A 24,377-nucleotide genomic window follows, 5' to 3' on the forward strand; every position below is an offset into this window, starting at 1 on the left:
CAGTTTTATTTGTCAGTTACACCTCAATAAGGATGTAAATATGCATGACAAAAATAATTATAGTGACAATTTAGAAGCTTATTTCTCTCTTTTGTACCCAAACTCCCTTCACAGTGTAGTGTGGTTCCTTCTAACCTAGGGTCCTCTAGTATCACTCTGTCATTCTTAATGAGCAGCTTCTGCCTCGTGGTCCAAGATGGCTGCTCAAGTCTAGCCATCACATATGTTTTCCAGTCAATGGAGAGGGAAAAGGGTAAAAGAAGAGCATGCCTCTATTTTGTTGTTGTTGTTGTTAATCCTCACCTGAAGATATATTTTCATTGATTTTTAGAGAGTGGAAGGGAAAGGGAGAGACAAAGAGAAACATGTGGTGAGAGAGAGACCCATGGATTGGTTGCCTCCTGCACTCACCCCAACCAGGGCCAGGGAACCTGCAACCAGGTATGTGCCCTTGACCGAAATGGAATCCTGGGCCTTCAGTCCACACAGGCCGATGCTCTATCCACTGAGCAAAACCGGCTAGGGTGAGCATGCCTCTGTTTTTAAGAACACTTCCCAGAAGTCACATTTAATTGTATCTATTGGCTAGAACGTAGTCATATGACCACATCTACCTTCAAAGAAGGCTGGGGGATGGAAGAGGAATGTTCTTAGCTCAAATAGGCCAAAGGTATTCAGTAAAAATCAGGGTTTATGCTGCTAAGGAAGAATAAAATCCTGGGACCACTAGAGTAGGAGCTCACATTATTATGACAGCTTGAGTTGCCAAATGAAAGAACCATGGACAATGCAATGGAGTCCAGAGGGTTCAGTGTGGCTTCCCTCTAGCTCTGCATGTCCAGCTGAAAAATACTAATGGTCTTAGAGCCAGACACCCAGACTCGTTTTTTTTCAGATGTAATTGACATATAACATTGTATTTGCCCAAGGTGTACAACATAATGATTTGATATTTGTATATATTATGAAATGATTACCACAATAAGTCTAGCTAACATCTGTCACCTCGTAGTTACAATTTTTTTTCTTGTGATGAGAACTTTGAAGATCTACTCTCTCAGCAGCTTTCAAATATATAGTACAGTATTGTTAACTGTATAGTCACCATGCTGTACATTCTATCCGCAGAGTTTATTCGTCCTATAAACTGGAAGTTTGTACCTTTCGACTCTCTTCACCCGTTTTGCCATCTCCATCCGCCACCTCTGACAACCACCTAGCTGTTCTCGCCACCTCTGACAACCACCTAGCTGTTCTCGGTATGAGCTCAGTTTGTTGTTGTTTTGTTTTATTTTTAAATGTCACAGATCAGTGAGATTATACTGTATCTATCTTTTTCTGATTTATTTCACTTAGCATAATGCTCTCAAGGTCCATCCATGTTGTTACAAATGGCATGACCTCTAATTTTTTTATGGCTGAATAACATTTTACTGTATTTGTATGCCACATTTTTTTATCCATTCATTCATCAATGGACACTTAGGTAGTTTCCACATCTTGGCTATTGTAAATAATGCCGCCAAGAACATGGGTGCAGGCACCTTTTCAAGTTAGTGTTTTGGTTTTCTTCCGTTAAATATCAGCAGCAGAGTTGCTGGATCACATGGTAGTCCTATTTTTACCCAGACTATTGATGCCACAAAAAATTTACTTCTGGTATTTCCCTCTTTTAGACACCTTCAAGTGGGAGGAACCAAGAACATACTTTGACAAAGCTCAAGCCACATGGTGCCAGGGTGGCAAGAAAGGAGCCTCTTAAAGAGACCAGTGGCCAGTTATGACCACCAAAAATAATGCACATCTTTGTGAAAATATTCTTGGCGATCTTCTGTATTCATGTTTCTATTACTTTCCCCTCTTCCACCTACCGAGGAATCTCTCTCTTCATTCAGTTACTTTTCTGTGACCCGGTTTCAAAATTAGTAATAGCAGTAGTAGTAACTGGGAGGGCTTAGCAAATGCCAAATATGCAGACCTTAAACACACACTCTGGCATTCACTCTATGAGGTAGGTGCCATTATTGTCCCCATTTTACTAAGAAAGGAACTGAGATTTGGGGGAGGCTACATAACTCACATAGCCAGAAACAACTATCAGACCAGAACTTGAACCCAATCTACCTTGTGCTACCAGCAGCTGAACTTTTTTGCTAAGCACTTTTTCTATGTGTTCTCGTGTCCTCGGGCCCAGCCTGTGGAGTCGGTATTATTAGTCCCATTATGCAGATGAAGAACTGAGGCTTAACCACAAAGATTAACCTTATCAAGGGTGGTCCTTAAACTTTACGCACACATCACAAGTTTTGGCATCCTCTTAAATCTATTGGTTTTAAGAGTCAGAAGCATATGCTATATTTGCACTTGATAGTTTGTGTATTACGGAAGGCTGACTCCTGTTTCCATGTGTATGGGTTTTCCGCACTCACCTGCTTTGATTTTCATTTGTGGGCGTCATTGGTTTGTATTGTTTACACCGAAGCCCAGGAGGCAAGGAGCCTTTTCCATGTCTTCACGGTTGGGTCCTGTGAAGGCCCACCTGTGTAATCACCACAGTTGGGTACTCCACAGAAAGCATTGCCAAAAGGTCCTCTCTCCTATAAATCATCCAAATCCATTGACACTGAGACAAACTAGTCAATCAAACAAATGTCATTGCATTCCAACAGTGTACCTAGTATTGCACTAGCCACTGGGTACACAATAAGTACAAAGGGAGAAGGTGATTAACCTCAAAGAGCTTACAGTTTATTGGGAAGACAGACATTATGCAACTAATCCTATATAATAAAAGCCTAATATGCTAAGTATCCAGTCGCCGGTCAGCCATTCAACCAATCAGAGCGTAATTTGCTAATGATATGCTAAGGCCGATCAACCACTCGCTATGATGTGCACTGACCACCAGGGGGCAGATGCTCTGACTGGTAGGTTAGCTTGCTGCTGGGGTCCGGCCAATCAGGACTGAGCAAGATGACCTGGAGCCCTCCTGTGGTCCCTCCCCGGCTGGCCAAACTCCCATGTCCCTCCCTGGCCCCAGTCATGCACTGGTGGGGTCCCTTGGCCTGGCCTGCACCCTCTTGCAATCCAGGACCCCTCAGAAGATGTTGGAGAGCCTGTTTGGGCCCGATCCCACAGGCCAGGCAGAGGGACCCTACTGGTGCATGAATTTGTGCACTGGGCCTCTAGTTATTAATAATTCACTAATTACAAGTGTCCACAGAACTGCAAAGATGTACAGGGTATTTTGGGAGTTATTAAAAAGATGCCTAACTCGGTCTGGAGGGTTAACTTTCCTGAGAATATGATGTTTAAGCTGAACAAAGAGAAGGGGGAAAGCGTTCTGGGCACAGCAAACAGCATGTGCAAGAGCTGGAGAGAACATGGAAGTAAATTTTCAACTAACAAGATCACTCTTATCCCTTTAACTCTCAGTAATTCAGAAAAAAAGAGTTACACTATTTACCATCTGGGTCTGATGGACTCATTTCATGTTTTAATATACTAGCACAGAGACAAACCAGTCAAACAAATTTTATGTTTTTTTAATAGTTTATTGATTTTTCAAGAGAGGAAGAAAGAGGGAGAGAGAAACATCAATGTGATAGTGTAACATGGATAGGGGCTCGAGCCTGCAACCCTGGCATATGCCCTTGACCAAGAATCAAGCCTGCAACTTCCCAATGCACAGGATGATGCCCAACCAACTGAGCCATACCACCCAGGGCTATATTTTTATAGCTTTAAGTCATTTTACAAATAATTTGCAGAAGTAGGAATAAAGGGATACTATATTCATTATCTATTGCTACATATCATTAGTTCAAAACCTTAAAACAACAAACATTATCTCACCATTTCTATGGATCAGGAATCTAGGAATGGCTTAGCTGGGTGCTTCTGGCTCAGGGTCTCTCATGAGGCTGCAATCAGGGCCAGCTTCATAGGCATGCAACCTATGTAGTCACAAAAAGTCTCACATTTGGCTTAATCCTCTGCTGTTGATGTCTTGAAATTTTTAATAATTTTTTAACAAGGACCCCCCCATTTTTGTTTTCCTCTGGACCCCATAATTTTTAAATATATTTTTATTGGTTTCAAAGAGGAATGGAAAGGCAGAGAGAGATAGAAACATCAATGATGAGAGAGAATCATTGGTCAGCTGCCTCCTGCATGCCCCCAAACTGAGGATTGAGCCTTCAACCCAGGCAGGTGCCCTTGACTGGAATCAAACCCAGAGCCCTTCAGTCTGCAGGCCAACACACTATCCACTGAGCCAAACCAGCTAGGGTGACCCCATAATTTATGTACCCAGTTCTAGTTGCTGCCAACCTATCAGCAAAGGATTACCATCATCTATGGCTAGAAGACCCACTTCCAATCTCAGCCATGTGGTTGTTAGCAGGCCTCTATTCCTCACTGGCTATTGGCTGCATACTTTCATTCTTCTCCATGCGGATCCTCGCAATAGGATAGCTGGCTTCTGCCCAGAGCAAGTGATCAATGAGAGAGGCCAAGATAGAAGCCAGTCTTTTATAACTTAATCTCAAGAGTGACATACCATCACTTCTGCCATATTCTATTTATCACACAGACCAACCCTAGAACAATGTTGGGGAATATATATGGGTGTGAATACCAGAAGGCAGGGATCAGTGGGAGCCATCTTGGAGGCTAAAAAATCAACTTTGTTAGAAATGTTAATAAGAATTTAAATATAGCCCGGCCAGTGTGGCTCAGTGGTTGAGCATCAACCCATGAACCAAGAGGTCACCAGTTCGATTCCCAGTCAGGGCACATGCCCAGGTTGCAGGCTGGATCTCCAGTACAAGGTGTGCAGGAGGCAGTCGATCAATGATGTTTCTCTCTCATCGATGTTTCTACCTCTCTGTCCCTCTCCCTTCCTCTCTCTCTAAGAATCAATGAAAATATTTTTTAAAAGAATTTAAATATAATAAACCCAAAATTTTATTCTATATTTTCCTAGTTTTGATGGCCATCATCTTTGCTCCATAATTATAAAAAATTTTCATTTTCAGATTGATAAACATAATATCTTCAATCCATTTCATGTTTTTATTTCTACATTATCTATTTCCTCTTTTTATACACACCTGCCTTCGACACTCGACTATCACAAACCACTTCAAGTAAATGTTGGTGCACAAAAATCTAAACGATCACTTTTGTTTTTGTCCGACATCTTATCGAGGCAGCAGTGGTGGCAGCTGTTCAAGTTTCACCCTGCAGTCCAAGGACAAGAAGAAGATGCTGACATGTGTGAGTGAAGTGGGGAGCAGACAAAGCAGGCACTAGTGGAAAGAGTGGTCCTTGGAGGAGCCACCATGCAATCTGAGGAGGTACAGAGGAGACGCTTCAGGCAGAGACTGATGTTGAAGAACAGTTTGGCTAAAGAAATGCTCTCCGAGTTCTTGGGCACATGTATAATGATCTTTCTCGGATGTGGCTCTGTTGCCCAATCCGTCCTCAGTCGCGGAACTTCTGGAGGAGCCCTCGCTGTGAACGTTGGCTTCTCAGTAGCAGTCGGAATGGCCGTTTATGTGGCTGGGGGTGTCTCTGGTGGCCACATCAACCCTGCTGTGTCTTTTGCAATGTGTCTCTTTGGGAGGATGAAATGGTTCAAATTTCCTTTTTATGTGGGAGCCCAGCTCTTGGGAGCCTTCACAGGGTCCGCAATCCTCTTTGGTGTTTACTATGATGCATTTATGTCCTTTGCTGGCGGAGAACTGTACATCGTGGGAGAAAATGCAACAGCACAGATTTTTGCAACATACCCAGCTCCGTATCTGTCTCTGGCAAATGGGTTTGCAGACCAAGTAGTGTCCACCATGTTCCTCCTCATGGTTGTCTTTGCCATCTTTGACTCCAGAAACTGGAGCGTCCCCAGAGGCCTGGAGCCCGTTGTCATCGCCCTCCTGATTTTGGTCCTTACTACCTCCATGGAACTGAACTGTGGCTGTGCCATGAATCCAGCTCGAGACCTAGGTCCCAGGCTTTTCACTGCTTTGGCGGGATGGGGGTTTGGTGTCTTCAAAGCTGGAAATAACTTCTGGTGGATTCCTATCCTGGGCCCTATGGTTGGTGCTGCCATGGGAGGCCTCATCTACATTCTTTTCATTGAAATCCACCATCCAAACCTGAATACAGACTTTGAGAGAGAACAACCGAGGACAAACTAGAGAAACATGAGTTTAGTGTGGAAATGTAGCGGCGGGTTTAGTTCTAAGTTTACAATTGGCTGAGCTGATGTTCTCTTCAGGAAAGATGGCATCCAGGTGTCTATATATTCATGAGACTGGGGTAGATCTTCCCAATTTTCTCTGCTAGCCATTTGGGACACTTGATTGGAAAAGCATCTGAATAAAGTTTTGAAAATACTGACCTCTTCTCTACCAGTTCCCCCTGCCTTCAGAGTAACATGGACTGTCTCGTGAAACAGACTTCTCTCCACCCTGTTTATTTCATTCTTTCATGTGAATTTTTTTTGCTGAGTGAGCACTGATAACTTGAGACTTCGACCTTGGACTTATTTGGATAGTCTCAACTGCATTATCTGTATGAAATAGCATCACCAAAGCCTTATTTTCAAACCCATAAAGGTTACATTCTGAATATTAAAAATAAAAAGGAGGAGGAGGAGGAGGAGAAAGATACTGGAAAGTTGGCCAAGAAAGACAAAGACCCAGTGAACAAATCTTGGGGCAAGGCCAAAAAAAGAGACACGGTCCAAAGACAAAGTTCGGGACAAGCTCCATAACCTGGTTTTGTTTGACAAAGCCACATAGGACAAACTCTGTAAGGAAGCTCCCACTATCCGCTTATTATAATGCCAGCTATTGTCTCTGAGAGACTGAAGACCCCAGTTCCTTGGCCAGGGCAGCCCCTTCAGGAGCTCCTTGGGAAAGGACTTATTAAACTAGTTTCAAAGCACAGAGCTCAAATAGTTTACACCAGAAACACCAAAGGTGGGGATGCCCCAGCTGCTGGTGAAGGTGCAGGAACAACAAGTCCCATCAGCTATACAGTTTGAGAAATAAAACATCATTACATTTTAAAGATCTAAAATATTAAAGAATATTGTCATATGTCTTCTTAGGAAAACAGAAAGCCTTAGATTCTTGTCATAAAACGTTGTATAATTAAGTTCATCTGGTTGAGTAACTGCATGAAAATACCATATTTCCTCTTTTTCCCTAAAAACATATTCTTAATTTATTGAAAATCATCTAGGATATCATTGTCTAAAGATTCATAGGCTAAGATTTCTTTTACACAATCAATTTCACCACTATCATTTGCTTATATTCTAGAGTGCCACATTAATCTTCTGGTTTATGTAATACTGTAATTATGAAAACTCATCCTCTACCTCTCTTTGCCATTATAGGGAGAAAAGGAAAAATTCGGCCTTTTCAGTTATATCAAATGAAACTAAAAGCAGACCACAAAGATGATGTCTCCAGTTTTCTTTTATATCTTCTTGAAAAATTATATAATACTTTAGGCAGTGAATTAAGAAAACTGGAGGATGATAAAATACTGATGATTTACTATACGATTGCCTCATCCTTCTTGGTAATTCCATCGTTCTTCAGTTTCCTTACTACTTCAGCCTTTTTCACCATAGTTGGGAATAATTGATGAATAATGATAAAATCATTCCTAGGAAGACAAAAATAACCATTTCACGACACAAGAAAAAATAAGATCACTAAGATCTCATATCTTACATTTATAAGAGAGTTCCAATGCACTCATATCATAACTGCAAGATAGAATGAGTTTTATTCTATCTTTAAAAAATAAGTAAATACTGTTTTTGTGCTTTGGAAAGTATCTTAAAAGCCAAGAAGTAGTAACGTTTTACAAAAATGCCAAGTGCTTAGTCTAGCCCCTTAGACCACTTGGCCATCCTGACACGTTTCAAGTGCTTTAAAAAAATCAACTAAAATTGGGCCCAGTGGACCCTGGATGGAATTAACACAACCGATCTACTGGATTTGGGAGAAGTGGCACCACTAACATGACCTGAAGCTGACACTATTCCTGCCTCACCCACATCCCCTCAGCCCACAAGCATCCTTGCAGCTCCCTAAACTCCCAACACCTCATCTTTCTGCCTGCGGGCTTCCTTTGGCTACAGGTGCCTGCCTGCTCATCCTGTGTGGAGGGTTGAAAGTGCCTGGAAGGTCGTACCCCCAGGAGCAACCCTCACCCAATGAGGAATCAAAATTAGTGGGTAAATCCAACTTCTTCACCTCACCCCCAACAAGACAATGTTGAGGTGTGTCCCACAGTCTTTCGCTGAGTCCTCAACAGGATTAGGCCCTCATTGCCCACAGCAGTAGCCATCTCCTTAATAAATCATTAGCTATATGGATGAAAAGGGGCCACATACTAAACCTGACAAGCTCAGGAGAGGCCTGTATGGCCTCACTTACAAACTCAGAGACCTAACGCAACCACATGGGATGGTCTGAAGCATAAAAATCCGTAACTAAAAGTGGGCTATGGCAGATAGTCACATTCTAGGCCTGTAGCTTCCTTGACAAGGGTGGATCTTTACCTTAAGTGAGCCTGTCTACTGTCTTTTGAATCTAAGATAATATACCTTTGAAATATCAGCGTAGTAGTCTCTTTTTTCAGACCCCTCAAGGCAGAATTGAGATACCAGAGCATGAAACCACAGAACCACTCATTGTGATCTTGTTCCCCACATACCATCACTATATGTTGCACATCTTAATTATGAGCTATCCCGGACCCACCAATGTAAAAGAAACGTGTCTCTCCATTTTACTTTTTATCCAGTGCCAGAGATCCCCACCCCATGCTTTCTCCCGCCCCCGTAAGCTATCCCCAGTGGATTTCACTTGACCCTCCTCTGATTCTAATGTATAAAATAAGCCGAAAAACTGCCAATCTCTAGAGCATTTGCTCACTCCATTGAGATTTTGCTTTCTGGCGATTGTTATCAGTTTGGCTCCAATCAACTCATAAAAATTCTCTACAGGTTTGGACTTTTCCTTCTTGGACAGTGGCCTTGTCTCCTTTCCCTGCTGCACTTCCCCACTGCCTTGCTGTTTCCTTGAATCACCTCCAAATACACTACAAAATTTCCTGTTTTAGAATCTGCCGTTGAAACATAGAGCCTACACCAAGAGGCAAGGTGAAACCACATAATAAAGCAGCTGCAGCTCCCAGAGGCATTGGTAGGGCTATTGTTGCTCTACCTGGAGGCCTCGCCAGGATTGCCGTCAACACAGAACAGAGAAAAGTGGGCTGACGCAAGCAGGCCAAGCAGTGAGGAGACTCGTTAGTGGTGGTGGACTGCAGTTTAGGAGAAATAATGCTTGTAGAGGTCATTAGAACAAGTTCTAAAACCATCAGAAGTGCTTTCTCCGATTGACAAAAAGTCGGAATGGGCTCCCGGTGGGTGGCAGATGGACAGTCTGGTCTCATTTAAGAAACAGCTTGGGCAGTGAATAACCCTGGGCATGGATTCCAGTCCAGGCCTCTCTGCCTTCAACTGACGCCTCTACCAAATAGGGATAATAAACTTCACCAAGTTGCCCGGAGTAACAATGGAAATCATGGGTTGTAGCAGAATGCTAGGTGTTTTCCATCTTCTTTAGCAAGACAATTTGGCAGCGACCTTGTAGTATAGGCAGGGCAGAAACTCCTCTCCAAGTCTTGTTTTAGAAGAGGCACTGAGTCCCCTTTAGTCAAGTAAATGAGGGCTCTGTAGGCATCAGGGTCCTGGGAAAGGTACAGCAAGCCCTGTTTTGTGCTGGACGCAGCTTTGCTCCTTTAAAGGAATGTGGCTCCCAGCTTTCCTGGAGCTCGTTGCAACCTGGGAATGGCTGTGTGAGTGAACTGGGACATGTGGACAGCGGGGACCCTGGGGCTCAGGTCTCAGGGAGAGGGATTATGTGTGGCTGCGGGTGGGGAGAAGGCACCTCCCGTGAGGCATTTCAATATCTACAACAGCAACAAGATCAGAAGATTGAGGGCCCCCTCTCTCCCCCACCCCTCACCCCTGCCCCAAGCTCTGCCTCCCACCTTAGAGGATTCCTTCACCAGCTCAGCTAGTGCATCCTCTCCTCTGGTTGCCACCAAAGAGACACCATCACTGTTTTGTCCGTGTCCACCTCACTGTAGTTCACGGACAGCAGCACCTGACCTCTGGCGTCCCAGGGCAGCATTCTGGGAACATTCCTGATGAGGGCACCTAGCGTGTACACTCTTCACAAGGGTGGTGCTGGCCACCCTGGCAGCTTGGTCACTGTCAGCCATGGAGAGGCATATGAGGCAGGTAGGAATCCTCTCCCAGTGAAAGCCACAAGCACCAAGGCATGGCTGATGCAGAGCAGGGAAGGGCCAGAGAGCCCTGCCCTGGAGTTTTGCATCTATTTCCAGCAGGTGAAGGCTTGTGTGGCTCAGCCTCAAGCTTGCTATCCATACCCAGAACTCCACTAGCACACCTGCCGGGAGCCGGTCCATCCTTGCTGTTTCAAGGGACCTGGCATATATGGAATACTGTTCTTAATATGTTTGCTCACCTTCTTGGCGCTGTGTTTTAACCAAGGTCACCTCTCCAAGAAAGGTTGTTTCCCCAGGTAGGGATTTTCCCCTGAAGTTAGGGAGGGAATAAAACCTTTTAACTAAGTGCCAGGCGGGTAATTAATCACTTTAACTACAAACAATCATGCTTAAGCTGCATAATCTTTACTCCCTGGAATGTTGATAAGAAACGCCCTAACCTTTGTAATAGAGATTGATAGGATTGAATCAACTGGTATAAATACAGTTGTAACAAGACAGAAAGAGACAGAACTTAGAACACAGAGCTTAGAAGACAGAACCAAGAGAGACAGAACCTAGGCACAGAACCTACAGAGAACGTTCTCTAGAGACAGAAGGACTTCGCTGGAGAGAACATGGCAAAAGATCCTGGACTGAACCTGACTACAGAAATATGGCAAGAGAACCTGACTAGAACCTGGTGACCGAACCTGGCTGGAGATCTCAGACTGAACCTGGCTGGAGTACCTAGCGAGGGAACATGGCGACCAAACCTGGCTGGAGAAGTCCCTGTGTCATTCCTTCTTCGACGACTCCGTCCACACCTTTGGGGATCCCTGGACCTGCTGGGGTTGGACCCCAGCACGCACCTAGCAACCTAGCAAAACTCTCCTGCACATGCCCAATGTTTAGGATGTTAGCTCCCTCCCTGCATCAGTTTCCTATTGCTGCTGTAACAAATTAACACAAGCAATGGCTTGTAACAACCCAAATTTACTATCAAACAAGTATGGAGGTCAGAAGTCCAAAAGGGGTGTTCGTGGGCCAAAATCAAGGTGTCCGCAGGGCTGCCTGACTTCGGTGGGCTCTGGGGAAGTCTGTTTTCTTGCTTTTTTCCTGGAGGCTGCCTGCGTTCATTGGCTTGCAGCCCCATCCTCCATCTTGAAAGCCAGCAGCTTCCTCCAATCTCTCCCTGACTCTGACCCTCCTCCCTCCCTCTTATAAAGCCCCTTGTGATTACATTGAGCCCAGCCGGACAATCTAAAATAATCTATCTCAAAATATTAAACTTAATCACATCTGCAGAGGTACTTTTCCCATATCAAGTAGCATATTCACGGATCTCAGGGATTAAGGTGTGGACAACTTTGCAGGGAGGGAATTATTAAACCTACTACATTCCCCTGCACCTCATTTCCTCCCACCCCCACCTTTTCTTTAAACAACTCCAGGCCTTCTGTTCATCTCCCGCTGCGTTCCATCCCTTCATTGGGGTTTGCTGCTGTCACAGCCTCAGTGCCAACATGTGCTTGGGTGACTCTCAAACTAATGCCTCAGACCATGTGCCTCATCATAAACAGAGCGGGTGATCTCCTTGCCACCCCCAAAGTCCCACCTTGTCTCCACGCCCAGGCCCCCACCCATCACACCTCCAGACACCTGGTCCTCCAGCTTCAAAACCCCTCCCACCCCACTTCCAAAGCCGACTACCTTCCCTCAACCTTGCAGCCACATTCGTGGTCCTCCACTCTTCCATGTGGTTTTCCCAGCTTCCAGTGCATTTCCTGAAGACAAGTCATCATACCCTACCCCAGCGGTCGGCAAACTGCGGCTCGCGAGCCACACGCGGCTCTTTGACCCCTGGAGTGTGGCTCTTCCACAAAATACCGACTTCTGCGCATGGGCCATGAAGTTTCAATCGCACTGTACGTGCGTGCCCGCACGTGGTATTTGTGGAAGAGCCACACTCAAGGGGCCAAAGAGCCGCGTGTGGCTCGCGAGCCGCAGTTTGCCCACCACTGCCCTATCCCATTGCTCCATTCTCCTTTTCAAGGACCTTTGGTTATCTGTATTTTTGTGATGAGGAAAGTGTTATTTAAAATATAAAAAGGAAAGATCAAATTCAGTCTCCTCTGCCTTCTCCATACAACAAACCCATACACTTCCCTCTGTCTCACGGCCCCTCATCAGGAATCCCCATCCCAACGGAGATATTATTCACCAAACAGTGAGCGCCCGCTCTGCGTGAGGTTCACACATTGCAGAATGCAGCCTCCACCCTTATCTAGACCATCTTGTCTCTAACAAATCAACTGGTTCCGTCCGTGAAGCAGACCATGATGATGTAGCCAAAGTGACAAAACGGTCCAACCAAGAGAAATAAATATAAATCAAGCTTTACATTAGATGTATTGTAATAGCTACTATTTACTGAACATTTACAATAAACCAAGCACTTTATAAACATCTCATTTCACCCTCATGACAATCTTATTATCCCTGATATTTCCATATTTCAGGTAAGGAAAGTGAAACCAGAGAGGCTAAGACCCTTTCCTATAGTGACACAGGCCTCAGTGGCAACAAGGTTTTCAGCATGAACTTGTCTGACCCCAAAGTCCATGTTCTTCGCCACTGGCCTACATTGGACTACATTGTCCAACTTGTTGGTGGACAGCCAGATGGAACTTTTCCTACAAGACAGTTTAAAGCAGTGGTTCTCAACCTTCTGGCCCTTTAAATACAGTTCCTCATGTTGTGACCCAACCATAAAATTATTTTTGTTGCTACTTCATAACTGTAATGTTGCTACTGTTATGAATCGCCATGTAAATATCTGATATGCGGGATGGTCTTAGGCAACCTCTGTGAAAGGGTCATTCGACCACCAAAGGGGTCGCGACCCACAGGTTGAGAACCGCTGGTAAAGGCTGGGCTGGCAATAGAGGCAGGAGCCCGGCAGCCTCCATGGAACCTATGTTCAAACTCAATGGTGTAGCCAAGGTCTACGGCCTCTGGACAAAGCAGAGACTCTGGAAGAGTCCCGAGGCTGAGAGGCAGGGCAACCCCAACCGCAGCCTCCTTCTCTAGGGTGCACTGCATGGACTCACACCAGGCTTTGCGCCCAGCGGAGGAGGCAGCTTGCCCTCAGCCAGGACTCACTGCAATCAGCCTCGGTCCTCCCAGCAGCCCATGGCCTCCGGTAGCCCAGTGCCTGTGCTCCTGGAGAAGGCCTCTCAGGTGGCCACATGTCTCTGGCCAGTTAGACCACAAACATCATGAGGTGGAGTCCCTGTCTTCTATTTTCTGGCTTCTCTACCTTCCCCATAAGGACAAAGTCCATGCTCATCATCCTTGTTAGTTAAGCCACTTAAATGGCCCGATGACATTGAGGCAAAGGACAGAGTGACCAAATTAAGTAAATTACTTTAAAATTAACTAGGATGAAATAAAGATTAAGGAGAAATTATTTATTATTGCTGTTTTCCCATGTGAAAGATGTATTTTTAGTAAGAGCATATAAAAACTCCTTGAATATATTTCATTCCTACATTTGCGCCTTGACTAGATATCTTGCACAATTAGTCATCTGTGCAAAGACAGAAATACTTGATTTGGATAAATGCAAATGCAAGAGGCAGGAAATATAACATAATGGTTATATCCTGATTTAGAGAATTAGACCTTGATTTGAATTCTATCTCTGTGACTTGCTGGTTGACATGGACGACTCATTCCACCTCTCTGAGCCTCAGTTCTCTCATTTGTGAAATAGTCATTAAAAGTGCCTCCCTGTTCATACCCATTAGAATAGCCATTATTTTATTTTATTTTATTTTATTATTTTATTTTAACATATTTTATTTATTTTTTACAGAGAGAAAGGGAAAGGGATAGAGAGTTAGAAACATCGATGAGAGAGAAACATCGATCAGCTGCCTACTGCACACTCCCTACTGGGGATGTGCCCGCAACCCAGGTACATGCCCTTGACTGGAATCAAACCTGGGACCCTTCAGTCTGCAGGCGGATGCTCTATCCACTGAGCCAAACCAGTTAGGGCTAGAATAGCCATTATTTTAAAAAGAAAAAAAACACAGAGAAAATAACAAGTGTTGGCAAGAATATGGAGAAATTGAAATCTTTGTTGGTGGGAATGTGAAATGATACAGCTGCTATCAGTACTTCCTCAAAAAGTTAAACAGAAACATCATATGATCCAACCATGCCACTTCTGAGAATAGACCAGAAGAACTGAAGACAGGGACTTGAACAAGTATTTGTACTCCCACATTCAGGGCAGCCTTATTCACAATAGCCATCAGATGGAAGCAACTTCAAAGTCCACCAACAGATAAATGAATAAACCAATGTGGTCTATCCATACAATGGACTATTATTTGGCCAAAAAAAAAAAAAAAGAATACTACATGCTACTGTGCTACAATATGGATGAACCTTGAAGGCATCATGCTAAGTGAAATAAAGCAGATACAAAAAGGACAAATATTGTATAATTCCAGTTATATGAAGTAGCTAGAGTGGTCAAATTTATAGACATAGAAAATAGAAAGGGCTGGAGGGAGAGAGTAATGGGGAGTTATTGTTTAATGAGTATGAGCTTCAGTTTAAGAAGATGAAAAACTTTTTGAAATAAATGATGGTAATAGCTGTACAATAATGAGAATATGCTTAATACCACTTAACTGTACACCTAAAAATGGCTAACATGGTAAATTTATATACAATGGATTACTAGTTGGCCATAGAAAATGAAATCTTGCCATTTGTGACAACATGAGTGGGCCATGAGGGCATTATGCTAAGGGAAATAAGTCATAGAGAGAAAGACAAAAACTGTATGACTTCATAGATATGTGGATCTTAAAAAAAAAAACAAAAACAAAAAAAAACACAAGCTTTTAGATACAGAGAACAGATTGGCGGCTGCCAGAGGCAGGAGGTGGGGGGATAGGTGAAATAGGTGAAGGGAGTCAAAAGACACAAACTTCCAGTCACAAAATAACTAAGTCCTGGGGATGTAATGTACAGCACGGAGACTATCCTATCTAATAATAGACAAACATGGTAATTAACCTTATCTCCGCTATGCTTCCCATTGGCTAATCAGGGCGATATGCAAATTAACTGCCAACCAAGATGGCGGCCGGTAGCCATGCAGCTGAAGTGAACATGAGGCTTGGTTCCCCACCTGCCGTGGCCCAGCTCTGAGCTCTGGATGCAATAATGTTGCAATTATAGAAGCTAAACAAACCCCAGGTACCTGCTTTCAGCCAGCCGGCCTCAGAGCTGGAGCCACAACAAAGTTTCAATTACAGAAGGTAAATAAATCCCAGAATAAAAAGAAAAAAGAAAAAAAGGAGAGACTGGGAGCTTCAGTTGCAGGCTTGGCCTGCCTGAAAACAGCCCTCAGCCCCTCATCCAGGCTGGCCAGGCACCCAAGCGTGACCCCCACCCTGATCTGGGACACCATTCAGGGCAAACCATCTGGCCCCCACCCGTGCACCAGGCCTCTATCCTATATAGTAAAAGGGTAATATGCAAACTGACCCTAACAGCAGAAAGACTGGGAATAACTGGTCACTATAACACACACTGACCACCAGGGGACAGACGCTCAATAAAGGAGCTGCCCTCTGGTGGTCTGTGAGCTCCCACATGGAGGAGCTCTGCTCAGCCACAAGCCAGGCTGATGGCTGCCAGTACAGCGGTGGAGGTGGGAGCCTCTCCTGCCTCCTCAGCAGCACTAAGGATGTCCAACTGCAGCTTAGGTCTGCTCCCCACTGGCAAGTGGACATCCCTCAAGGGCTGCCGGGCTGCCAGAGGGATGTCTGATTGCCAGCTTAGGCCCAATCCTCTGGGCAGCAGGCCTCAGCCAGCAGATGGTCATCCCCCGAGGGGTCCCAGACTGTGAGAGGCACAGACTGGGCTGAGGGAACTCCCCCTTCCTGAGTGCACAGATTTTTGTACACTGGGCTTCTAGTAATTAATAATACTGTATTGCATATTCAAAGTTTTTAAGAGAATAGATCTTAAAAGTTCTCATCACAAATAAAAAAAAATTCTGTTGCTATGAGTAACAGGTGGTAACTAGACTTACTGCAGTAATCATTTCACAGTATATACAAATATCTAATTGTTCTATTGTACAGCTGAAACTAATGTCATATGAGTTGATTATATCTCATTCTTTAAAAAGGGCGTCCTGTGTTTTTATTTGCTAAATCTAGCAATTCTAGGCCAGAGGCCTGGCTCATCCTCCAACACTTTGCCCTAAGTCGTTTCAGATGCTTATACTAGTAGATCCTAGAATACCTGGTATCTGAATTCTAGGCCAGAGGCCTGGCTCATCCTCCAACACTTTGCCCTAAGTCGTTTCAGATGCTTATACTAGTAGATCCTAGAATACCTGGTATCTGAATTCTAGGCCAGAGGCCTGGCTCATCCTCCAACACTTTGCCCTAAGTCGTTTCAGATGCTTATACTAGTAGATCCTAGAATACCTGGTATCTGAATGGACAGGGCCGAGGATGGATTAGGATTCCTTGCTTTGCAAATTTATCCCTTCACAGTTAAGGTCCTAGAAATAGCAAGCTCCCTTAACCTATTTAACATAGAAATTAAGATTTTGAATTTAAATTTGCAGCCCCGCTATTGAAGGAGCCTGCCTGTCCAAGTTTAAGGCCACGCAGGCCACAGTCCCAAAAGCTGTGGTTCTGCTGGCTTCTGAGAGCAGAAGAGGGGGAGTAACCCATACCAAGGTCCCTGCAGACAGAAAGGTCTGGTTGATAAAGGCTAAAGCACTACCCCGTGTCTCTCCTCCCCAGACCTCGGCTTCAGAACTGCCCCAACACCTTCTGCCCAGGCTGCCCTGGCCATTTGCATACAGGACTGCGGATTTCTCTGAAAGCAGAGACCTAAAAAAAGGGCTTTGTCTATGTAAAACCAAACACAATTCTCTCGCCTCCGCCCTAAACTGATTAAAAGCTGGAGTCATTTGTTTTGTTTTGAGAAGTGCCAGGGTTTATGCTCGAGGTCCCCCCTTCCCTCCTCACTATTTCCAGCTGCTGAGGCACATCAGTGTGAAAGACCACACACCAGCAGGCCCAGCGGTGCAGAGGCCTGGTGGAGATTAAACCCCAGGCTCTGGGGAGGGTCTTGCGCCACCCCCCACCCCCCACCCATGCAGAAGGGGAGCTGAGGATGGAGAGCAGAGTTCAAGGACAGAGCCCACCCTGGATTCCCATTCACCGCAGCCAAGCCTTGTCCATCCTACAATCAGACAAGGAATGGTCAAAGGCAAGTCCGAGGGACAAATGAGAACACTGTCCTGGAGGTGGCCAAAACACCTTCCCCTCAACTTTTTTTTTAATTTAACCAAATTTATTTACCACTTAACAAACTTCATTTGAGGGGAAACCTGGGGGCAGAGGGTGTGGGTTTTCATCCCAGCTCCACCAGCTAACTGGGCGACCTGGGACCATTTTGCCTCACCGTGGTAGTCAGCCTGGCTTTCCAACCAGGGAGGGCACGAACCAACACTAAAACCAGACAGATGTGTGGGTGGGTTATTTTCCCACTTAGGACCACCTGAAGGAGTGTGCTTGTTGCTCACTCAGTTTATTGTTGACCTCACGGATCAGAATGTCGGACGCTGGGTGCTGGAGACATGGTGGCCAGCACAGGGCCAGCCATCAATCAAGTCAGGGCTCCTCAAGTTTGTTTGAGTGGAATGAATAGCACGGAAGGTGTACTGACGAAGGAAGGGAGCTGCCCTCCCCACCTGAGCCTACCTCTTCTCTGCCTTGTGACCTGTTTTCTGGGGATCACAAGGGCCCTTTTGAATGCCTGGGGTTCCTGGCTATTTTCTCACCCCAAGTTCGGAAGCAAATGGGGGTTAAATGTATGGTGTCGGGCATTGGAATCTTCCTCCTTTGCTTTTGGAACCAATGTCCTCCCCAGCAATGCTGAGGGGGTCTTGAGTACATGGCAGGGGTGTCCCTTCTGAGCCCACAACACAGAGCCTTTAATGAACCCCTCTTCCCGACCCTACCTGCCAAGTGTCCTACCAACAGAATGGGGTCGAAATAAAAATGGGCAGAAGGTACTTGGTGGCGGAGGCCAGAGTTTCTGTGGCCCCAGGACAGAAACAGGCCTCGGCCAGTGATCCCGAGAGCAGTGGGCGGTCTTCTTCCCCCACATCAGACTGTCGTTGCTCATTCTCTCCCTTCCTCCCCCCTCCCCGCCCCCACTCCCACCCAAATGCCATAATGAAAAATTCATGTTAAAAGCTTCCCATACGATCTGATTTTCAACACTTTAATGGGATTAATTGAAGCAGGGAGTGTAGTGAGCCCACGGCCCTTCCTCCCCAGGGTCCCCCCACCTACAACTGCCACTCCCCCCAACTTGCCCCTTCCCCGTGCTTCTCTCTCTTTCTAAACTCTATCACTGCTTTTCCTGTCTCTTTCTCCCCATTCACAACACCCCTTCTCACTTCCTTCCAGCTCAGATCCTCTTCCTCTCTGTGCCCGGCACTTTTTAAACTCCAGTAAAATTTTCTCTTTCCCAACGGAGGAGAGAGCAGTTTGATTACTTAAAACCCTGATGAATGGAATGTCTAAATACTCACTGAATTGGATGTATCTAAGGAAATTTTATTTTCTTCGGGTTTAGAACATACACTACCCACTAAGAGAGTTACAGGATAATCGCACTCAAAGTCTTTAACAGGTAGGAATTAAATAATTAGTATAATGGTTATTAGTGTGCAAGTGTTATGGGTAAAGGCCCTCAATCTTGAGGTGACTAACATTTCCCAGACACAATCTGAGCCACCCCATATTTTTATAGCTATAGCTAAGCTGCAGAGGGAAAAGAAAAAAAAAATGCCCTAAGTTGTTTCGATGATGCATACTAAGTGGCTGGGAGGTATTCTATCCTTAGCAACAATAACAAAATCCTGTATAGCTGAGAAGTTCTGGACAGGCAGTTACCTGAGTTTCAGAGCCGACAAGGTGCCCCAAGACTAACTCACAGCGAGACCTTGTACATGAGGCTTTATTCCTCTCCCTCAGTTACTTCAACTGTACAACCTGAGGGGCAGTCTGGATGGATGGATCCAATTTTTTTTATTTATGCCTCTATCAATAAAAATACTTTGAGCACTCATCCCCATATATATAATATATATTATATATTATAATACATATTGTAATATATAATATGTATAATTATATTATATATATTATATATAGTACATTATATATATAATGTACTAATATACTATTTGTACCAATATATTATGTATACATATATAATGTACTATTATATACTAGGGGCCCGGTGCACGAAATTCATGCACTGGGTGTGGTGGTGGGGGGAGTGTCCCTCAGCCCAGCCTGCCCCCTCTCACATACTGGGAGCCCTCAGGCGTTGACCCCCATCACCCTCCAATCGCAGGAACAGCCCCTTGCCCAGGCCTGACGCCTCTGACAGAGGCGTCAGGCCTGGGCAGGGGACCCTCATTTCCCCCCATCACTGGTTCTGCCCCCAGCCTAGGCCTGATGCCTCTGGCCCAGGCATCAGGCCTGGGCAGGGGACCCCCAGACCCCTCCGATTGCTGGCTCTGCCCCTTGCCCAGGCCTGATGCCTCAGCCAGAGGCGTAGACCCCCATCACCCTCCGATCACCTGATCGGCCCCTTGCCCAGGCCTGGTGCCTCCGCCAGAGGTGTCAGGCTTGGACAGGGGACCCCCATCTCCCCCCGATCACTGGCTCTGGCCCCCGCCCAGGCCTGAGGCCTCTGGCCCAGGAATCATGCCTGGGCAGGGGACCCCCATCTCCCTCTGATCGCTTGCTCCACCCCCCGCCCAAGCCTGACGCCTCTGACCCAGGCTTCAGGCCTGGGCAAGGGGACCATCATATCCCCCCAATCCCCGGCTCCACCCCCCACCTAGGCCTGATGCCTCGGCCAGAGGAGTTGACCCTCATCACCCTCCGATCACCAATCACCGGATTGGCCCCTTGACCAGGCCTGAGGCCTCCGGCAGAGGTGTCAGGCCTGGGCAGGGGACCCCCAGCTCCCCGTGGTTGCAGGCTCCGCCCCTGCCCAGGCCTAACGCCTCTGGCCTAGGCATCCAGCCCGGGCAGCGGGGACCCGCAGCTGCAGCGGCCCCGTGATCGTGGGCTCCGCTTTAGGCCCAGGCAAGGGACCCCTAGCTCCCGGGACTGCCAGCTTCGACCGTGTCCAGCTCCCATCGCTGGCTCCACCCCTACTTCCTGCTATCACTGGCCAGGGCGGCAAAGGCGCCTGATTCTCCCATCATGGCTGGGGCCGCCTTTGCCCTGCCCCCCAGCTCTTAGCTCCCCCCTGGGTTTCCGATCACTGTCAGTGGCAGGGGGCTTCTTCCTGCTTTCCCTTTCGCCTCCCTGCATTGTGCCTACATATGCAAATTAACCGCCATCTTGTTGGCAGTTAACTGCCAATCTTAGTTGGCAGTTAATTTGCATATAGCCCTGATTAGCCAATGAAAAGGGTATCGTCGTACGCCAATTACCATTTTTCTCTTTTATTAGTGTAGATAATGTACTATAATATATACATATAATGTACTATTTGTACCATATTATGTATACATATATAATGTACTATAATATATATATATATAATATACTATTTGTACCAATATATTATATATATGACATGTAGACAATTTTAAAGGATAAGAGAAACATGAAATAAATTCTATTTTTATGTTTTACTAACCATAATGGGTTTAATTTATCATTGGCTAATATTTCAAGGCAACATATTTATTTAGGACAAGACTCTCCACTGAGAGTTGCTGTAAATCCATATTTCAAGTAGCAAGATAATTTCCATCTGTTTTTGCTGCTGATTTCTTGCCAGATCATTGTTCTTATCTCCTAATGTGGCTGAAAAGGAGAACTCATAAGAGAAATTAGAGAAGTGTCAGCTCATCCATTATCATTGTTTTTGCTTACAACACAATATTATCCTATATAATAAAAGGCTAATATGCAAATCAACTGAATGGCGGAAGGACCAGTCGCTATGATGCACACTGACCACCAGGGGGCAGACGCTCAACATAGGAGTTGCCCTCTGGTGGTCAGTGCACTCCCACAAGGGGAGCGCCATTCAGCCAAAAGCCAGGCTCACGGCTGGCTGGTGAGCACAGTGGCCGTGGCAGGAGCCTCTCCCACCTCCGTGGCAGCACTAAGGATGTCCGACTGCTGGCTTAGGCCTGCTCCCCGCGGGCCTAAGCCATCAGTTGGACATCCCCTGAGGGCTCCCGGACTGAGAGATGGTGCAGGCCGGGCTGAGGGACCCCTCCCCCAAGTGCATGAATTTCATGCACCGAGCCTCTAGTGCAGCCATGGGCAAACTACGGCCCGTTCGGCTGTTCTATCCGGCCCACGGAGCCGAAAGAGCAGATGGTTCTCTTGCTCTCCCCTCCGCTCCTTCACCAGCAGCAGTGTTAACATGGCAACGTCGGGAAACACGGCCGCAGCTCCTTCTTCTGAGTCCAGTTTAAGAACCCATTGTGGCCCTCGAGTCAAAAAGTTTGCCCACCCCTGCTCTAGTGTTATCCTATCTAATAAAGAGTGAATATGCTAATTGACCCTCACACTGTGGCACAGATGGAGGCGCCCACAGCCAATAAGAGGGAATATGCTAATTGACTGCCCCACCCTCAAAGATGGCGGTGCCCACAGCCACAAGATGGCCAGCAGAGGAGGGCAGTTGTGGGTGATTAGGCCAGCAGGGGAGGGCAGTTGGGGGCAACCAGGCCTTCAGAGGAGGGAGGGCAGTTGGAGAGGACCAGGCCTGCAGGGGAGGGCAGTTGGGGGCGATCAGGCCGGCAGGGGAGCAGTTAGGCATCGATCAGGCCAGCAGGGGAGTGGTTAGGGGGTAATCAGGCTGGCAGACAGAAGCGGTTAGGGGCAATCAGACAGGCAGGCAGGTGAGCGGTTGGGAGCCAGCAGTCCTGGATTGTGAGAGGGATGTCCGAGAGATCCCAGATTGGAGAGGGTACAGGCTGGGCTGAGGGACATCCCCCTACAGTGCACGAATTTTGTGCACTGGGCCTCTAGTATAATATATTATTCACATTATCTTTAAAACTCAGTTTTTTGCAGGAATCTTTTTAGGTTTGTGAGGGTAGGTATTAGTTACGCCTAGACAATATACTTTGTAAATTGTTATTAATAGGCAAGCACAGGGAAAGATGAGGAGTTTCCTCCTGACTCAGGGATCTCTGCTCATGCATACAGCCGGATGCACGCCCCTCGATGTAGGCACTGAGTGAGGGAATAAGAACCACTCTATGATTAAACATTAATAAGCACTTTTGTGTATGTTTTTAGACAGACTGCAAATAGAAAAAGAAGTTCTACTATTCTCTTCCCACCATCCAGAGGACTGTCTCAGAGCTGCCCTTTGGTAACCACAACAATTCCCTTATCGATAAAGCTCTTTGACTCCCCACTATCTCTGTAGATGGAATCTCTCTCAGCTCCCCAGTCTACCTGCTGCTGGTCAACACTCCCTACATGTGAGTTGAGCCAAGGTAATGGCTGACCCTGGGGTCTACACACTGCAAAGAGTTGTGCTGTCTGGGGAGAGCAGCACGTGGTGCCCTTAGTCAGAGCTGGGCCAGACTGTGTGGGGATCTGGCTCCAGGAATGATTCTCCACTGCTCTTTCCCCTGTACAACCATTGTGCACAGCAAAGAGTCTCTCCCTTCTCCCAGTATGCGAGGAACCCAGTTTTTGCTTAGTCAACCCCACTTCTGCTGGGAGTAATAAGGAGACCTCCTCTTGATGTCTAGACCGGATTTTCCACCTAGGACCTTCTACCCAGTTATACTTCTAGAGAGAATAGGTGACTTGACCTGGGTCACAAAACTACTACATGGCAAAACTAGAATGTGAAGTTGATTGAGGTCTTAACCCCACACTGTTTCCAACTCTCCAAGAGCACAAAGTGACTAGGGTTTGTATATGTATCATGTGTTTCCATATGTGCACATAAATATACATGTCTATACAGTCAGACAATATAGTTGATCACATGGTGGACGGCTGGATAAACAACTGCAGTGGAAATGCTGACATGTCCCAGAAAACAGGTCCCAACATGAACTGACAGGTGGAGAGCCCCTGGAGCAGGCAGTCTCCTTAGCTCACACCTAAGACCAGCTCCTGGTGACTGATAAGAGAACAAGGTGTGCCCACTCACAACCTCCTAGGAAAACTGAAAAATAAGGCTCAAATTTGTCTGCTCCAGACTCCTCTGTTTGGCCTCTTGGAAGGGGTAACATTTACTCTGGCCTTGGACAGAAACTGTTCTGGTTTGGAGAAGAATCAGATTCCTTGTCAAGGTGATTATGGCCCAAATACCACTTGGGGCCCTTCTGCACCAGCTGTTCAAGCTCAAGGGAATAAAGTCAGCGAGGAATTTGCAGCCCTCCTGCATCTATGTGACTATGTGTTTGGCAGTCAAGTGCAAGTTTTAAAAGTAAGAGAACAGAGGACTAGACGCAGCACAAAACAGGGCTCCTCCTTGAGTGCGATTAATTGGGGGAAAGTATTTCAAAATAAAAGTCTACACTTCACCCCCACAATATTGCCAGTCCTTAGATTAGCCCCACTTTCAGTTATGGGGGCTGGGTCTTGGCATCAAGTTAGTGAAGGTGATGATGACCATGATGACAATGGTACATCATTTGTTGTACACATACTTTGTGTCAAGAATTTTCATAAATATTTTTCAAACATTACCTCATTTCACCCCATAGTCCTTTGAGATAGCAACTATTACTATCCTCAGATGAGGATACTAAGGCTCTGAGGTGCTTGCTGGGTAATTATCCCAAATTCACATTGCTATTGAGGGGTGGAGCTAAGATTTGAGTCCAGATCTATCTGGCTCCAAAGGCCACAGTCTTAACCACTGCTCTAGAAACCCCAGGGTTAAAACCAAAGAGAGAAGGACCACCCTCT

The 24,377-nt window shown here is 46.0% G+C and overlaps 2 protein-coding genes across 6 annotated transcripts in view; one reads left to right on the forward strand and one right to left on the reverse strand.

Moving 5' to 3' along the window:
- The window catches only part of SMOC1 (SPARC related modular calcium binding 1), a 202,010-nt gene that overhangs the window by 140,783 nt on the left and 36,850 nt on the right, over window positions 1-24,377 (reverse strand). The gene's annotated exons all lie outside the window — the stretch shown is intronic.
- LOC132216464 (aquaporin-9-like) lies at window positions 5,191-6,599 on the forward strand. Its single transcript, XM_059665716.1, has one exon. The coding sequence runs from the start codon at window positions 5,346-5,348 to the stop codon at window positions 6,198-6,200; it is 855 nt and encodes a 284-aa protein (XP_059521699.1). The 5' UTR covers window positions 5,191-5,345; the 3' UTR covers window positions 6,201-6,599.

The sequence above is a fragment of the Myotis daubentonii genome, chromosome 1 (genome assembly GCF_963259705.1).
Source record: "Myotis daubentonii chromosome 1, mMyoDau2.1, whole genome shotgun sequence".
Lineage (NCBI taxonomy): Eukaryota > Metazoa > Chordata > Mammalia > Chiroptera > Vespertilionidae > Myotis > Myotis daubentonii.

Excerpts from the sequence above, each read along its gene's own strand:
- LOC132216464 (XM_059665716.1), top strand. The coding sequence starts at position 5,346 with ATGCAATCTGAGGAGGTACAGAGGAGACGCTTCAGGCAGAGACTGATG.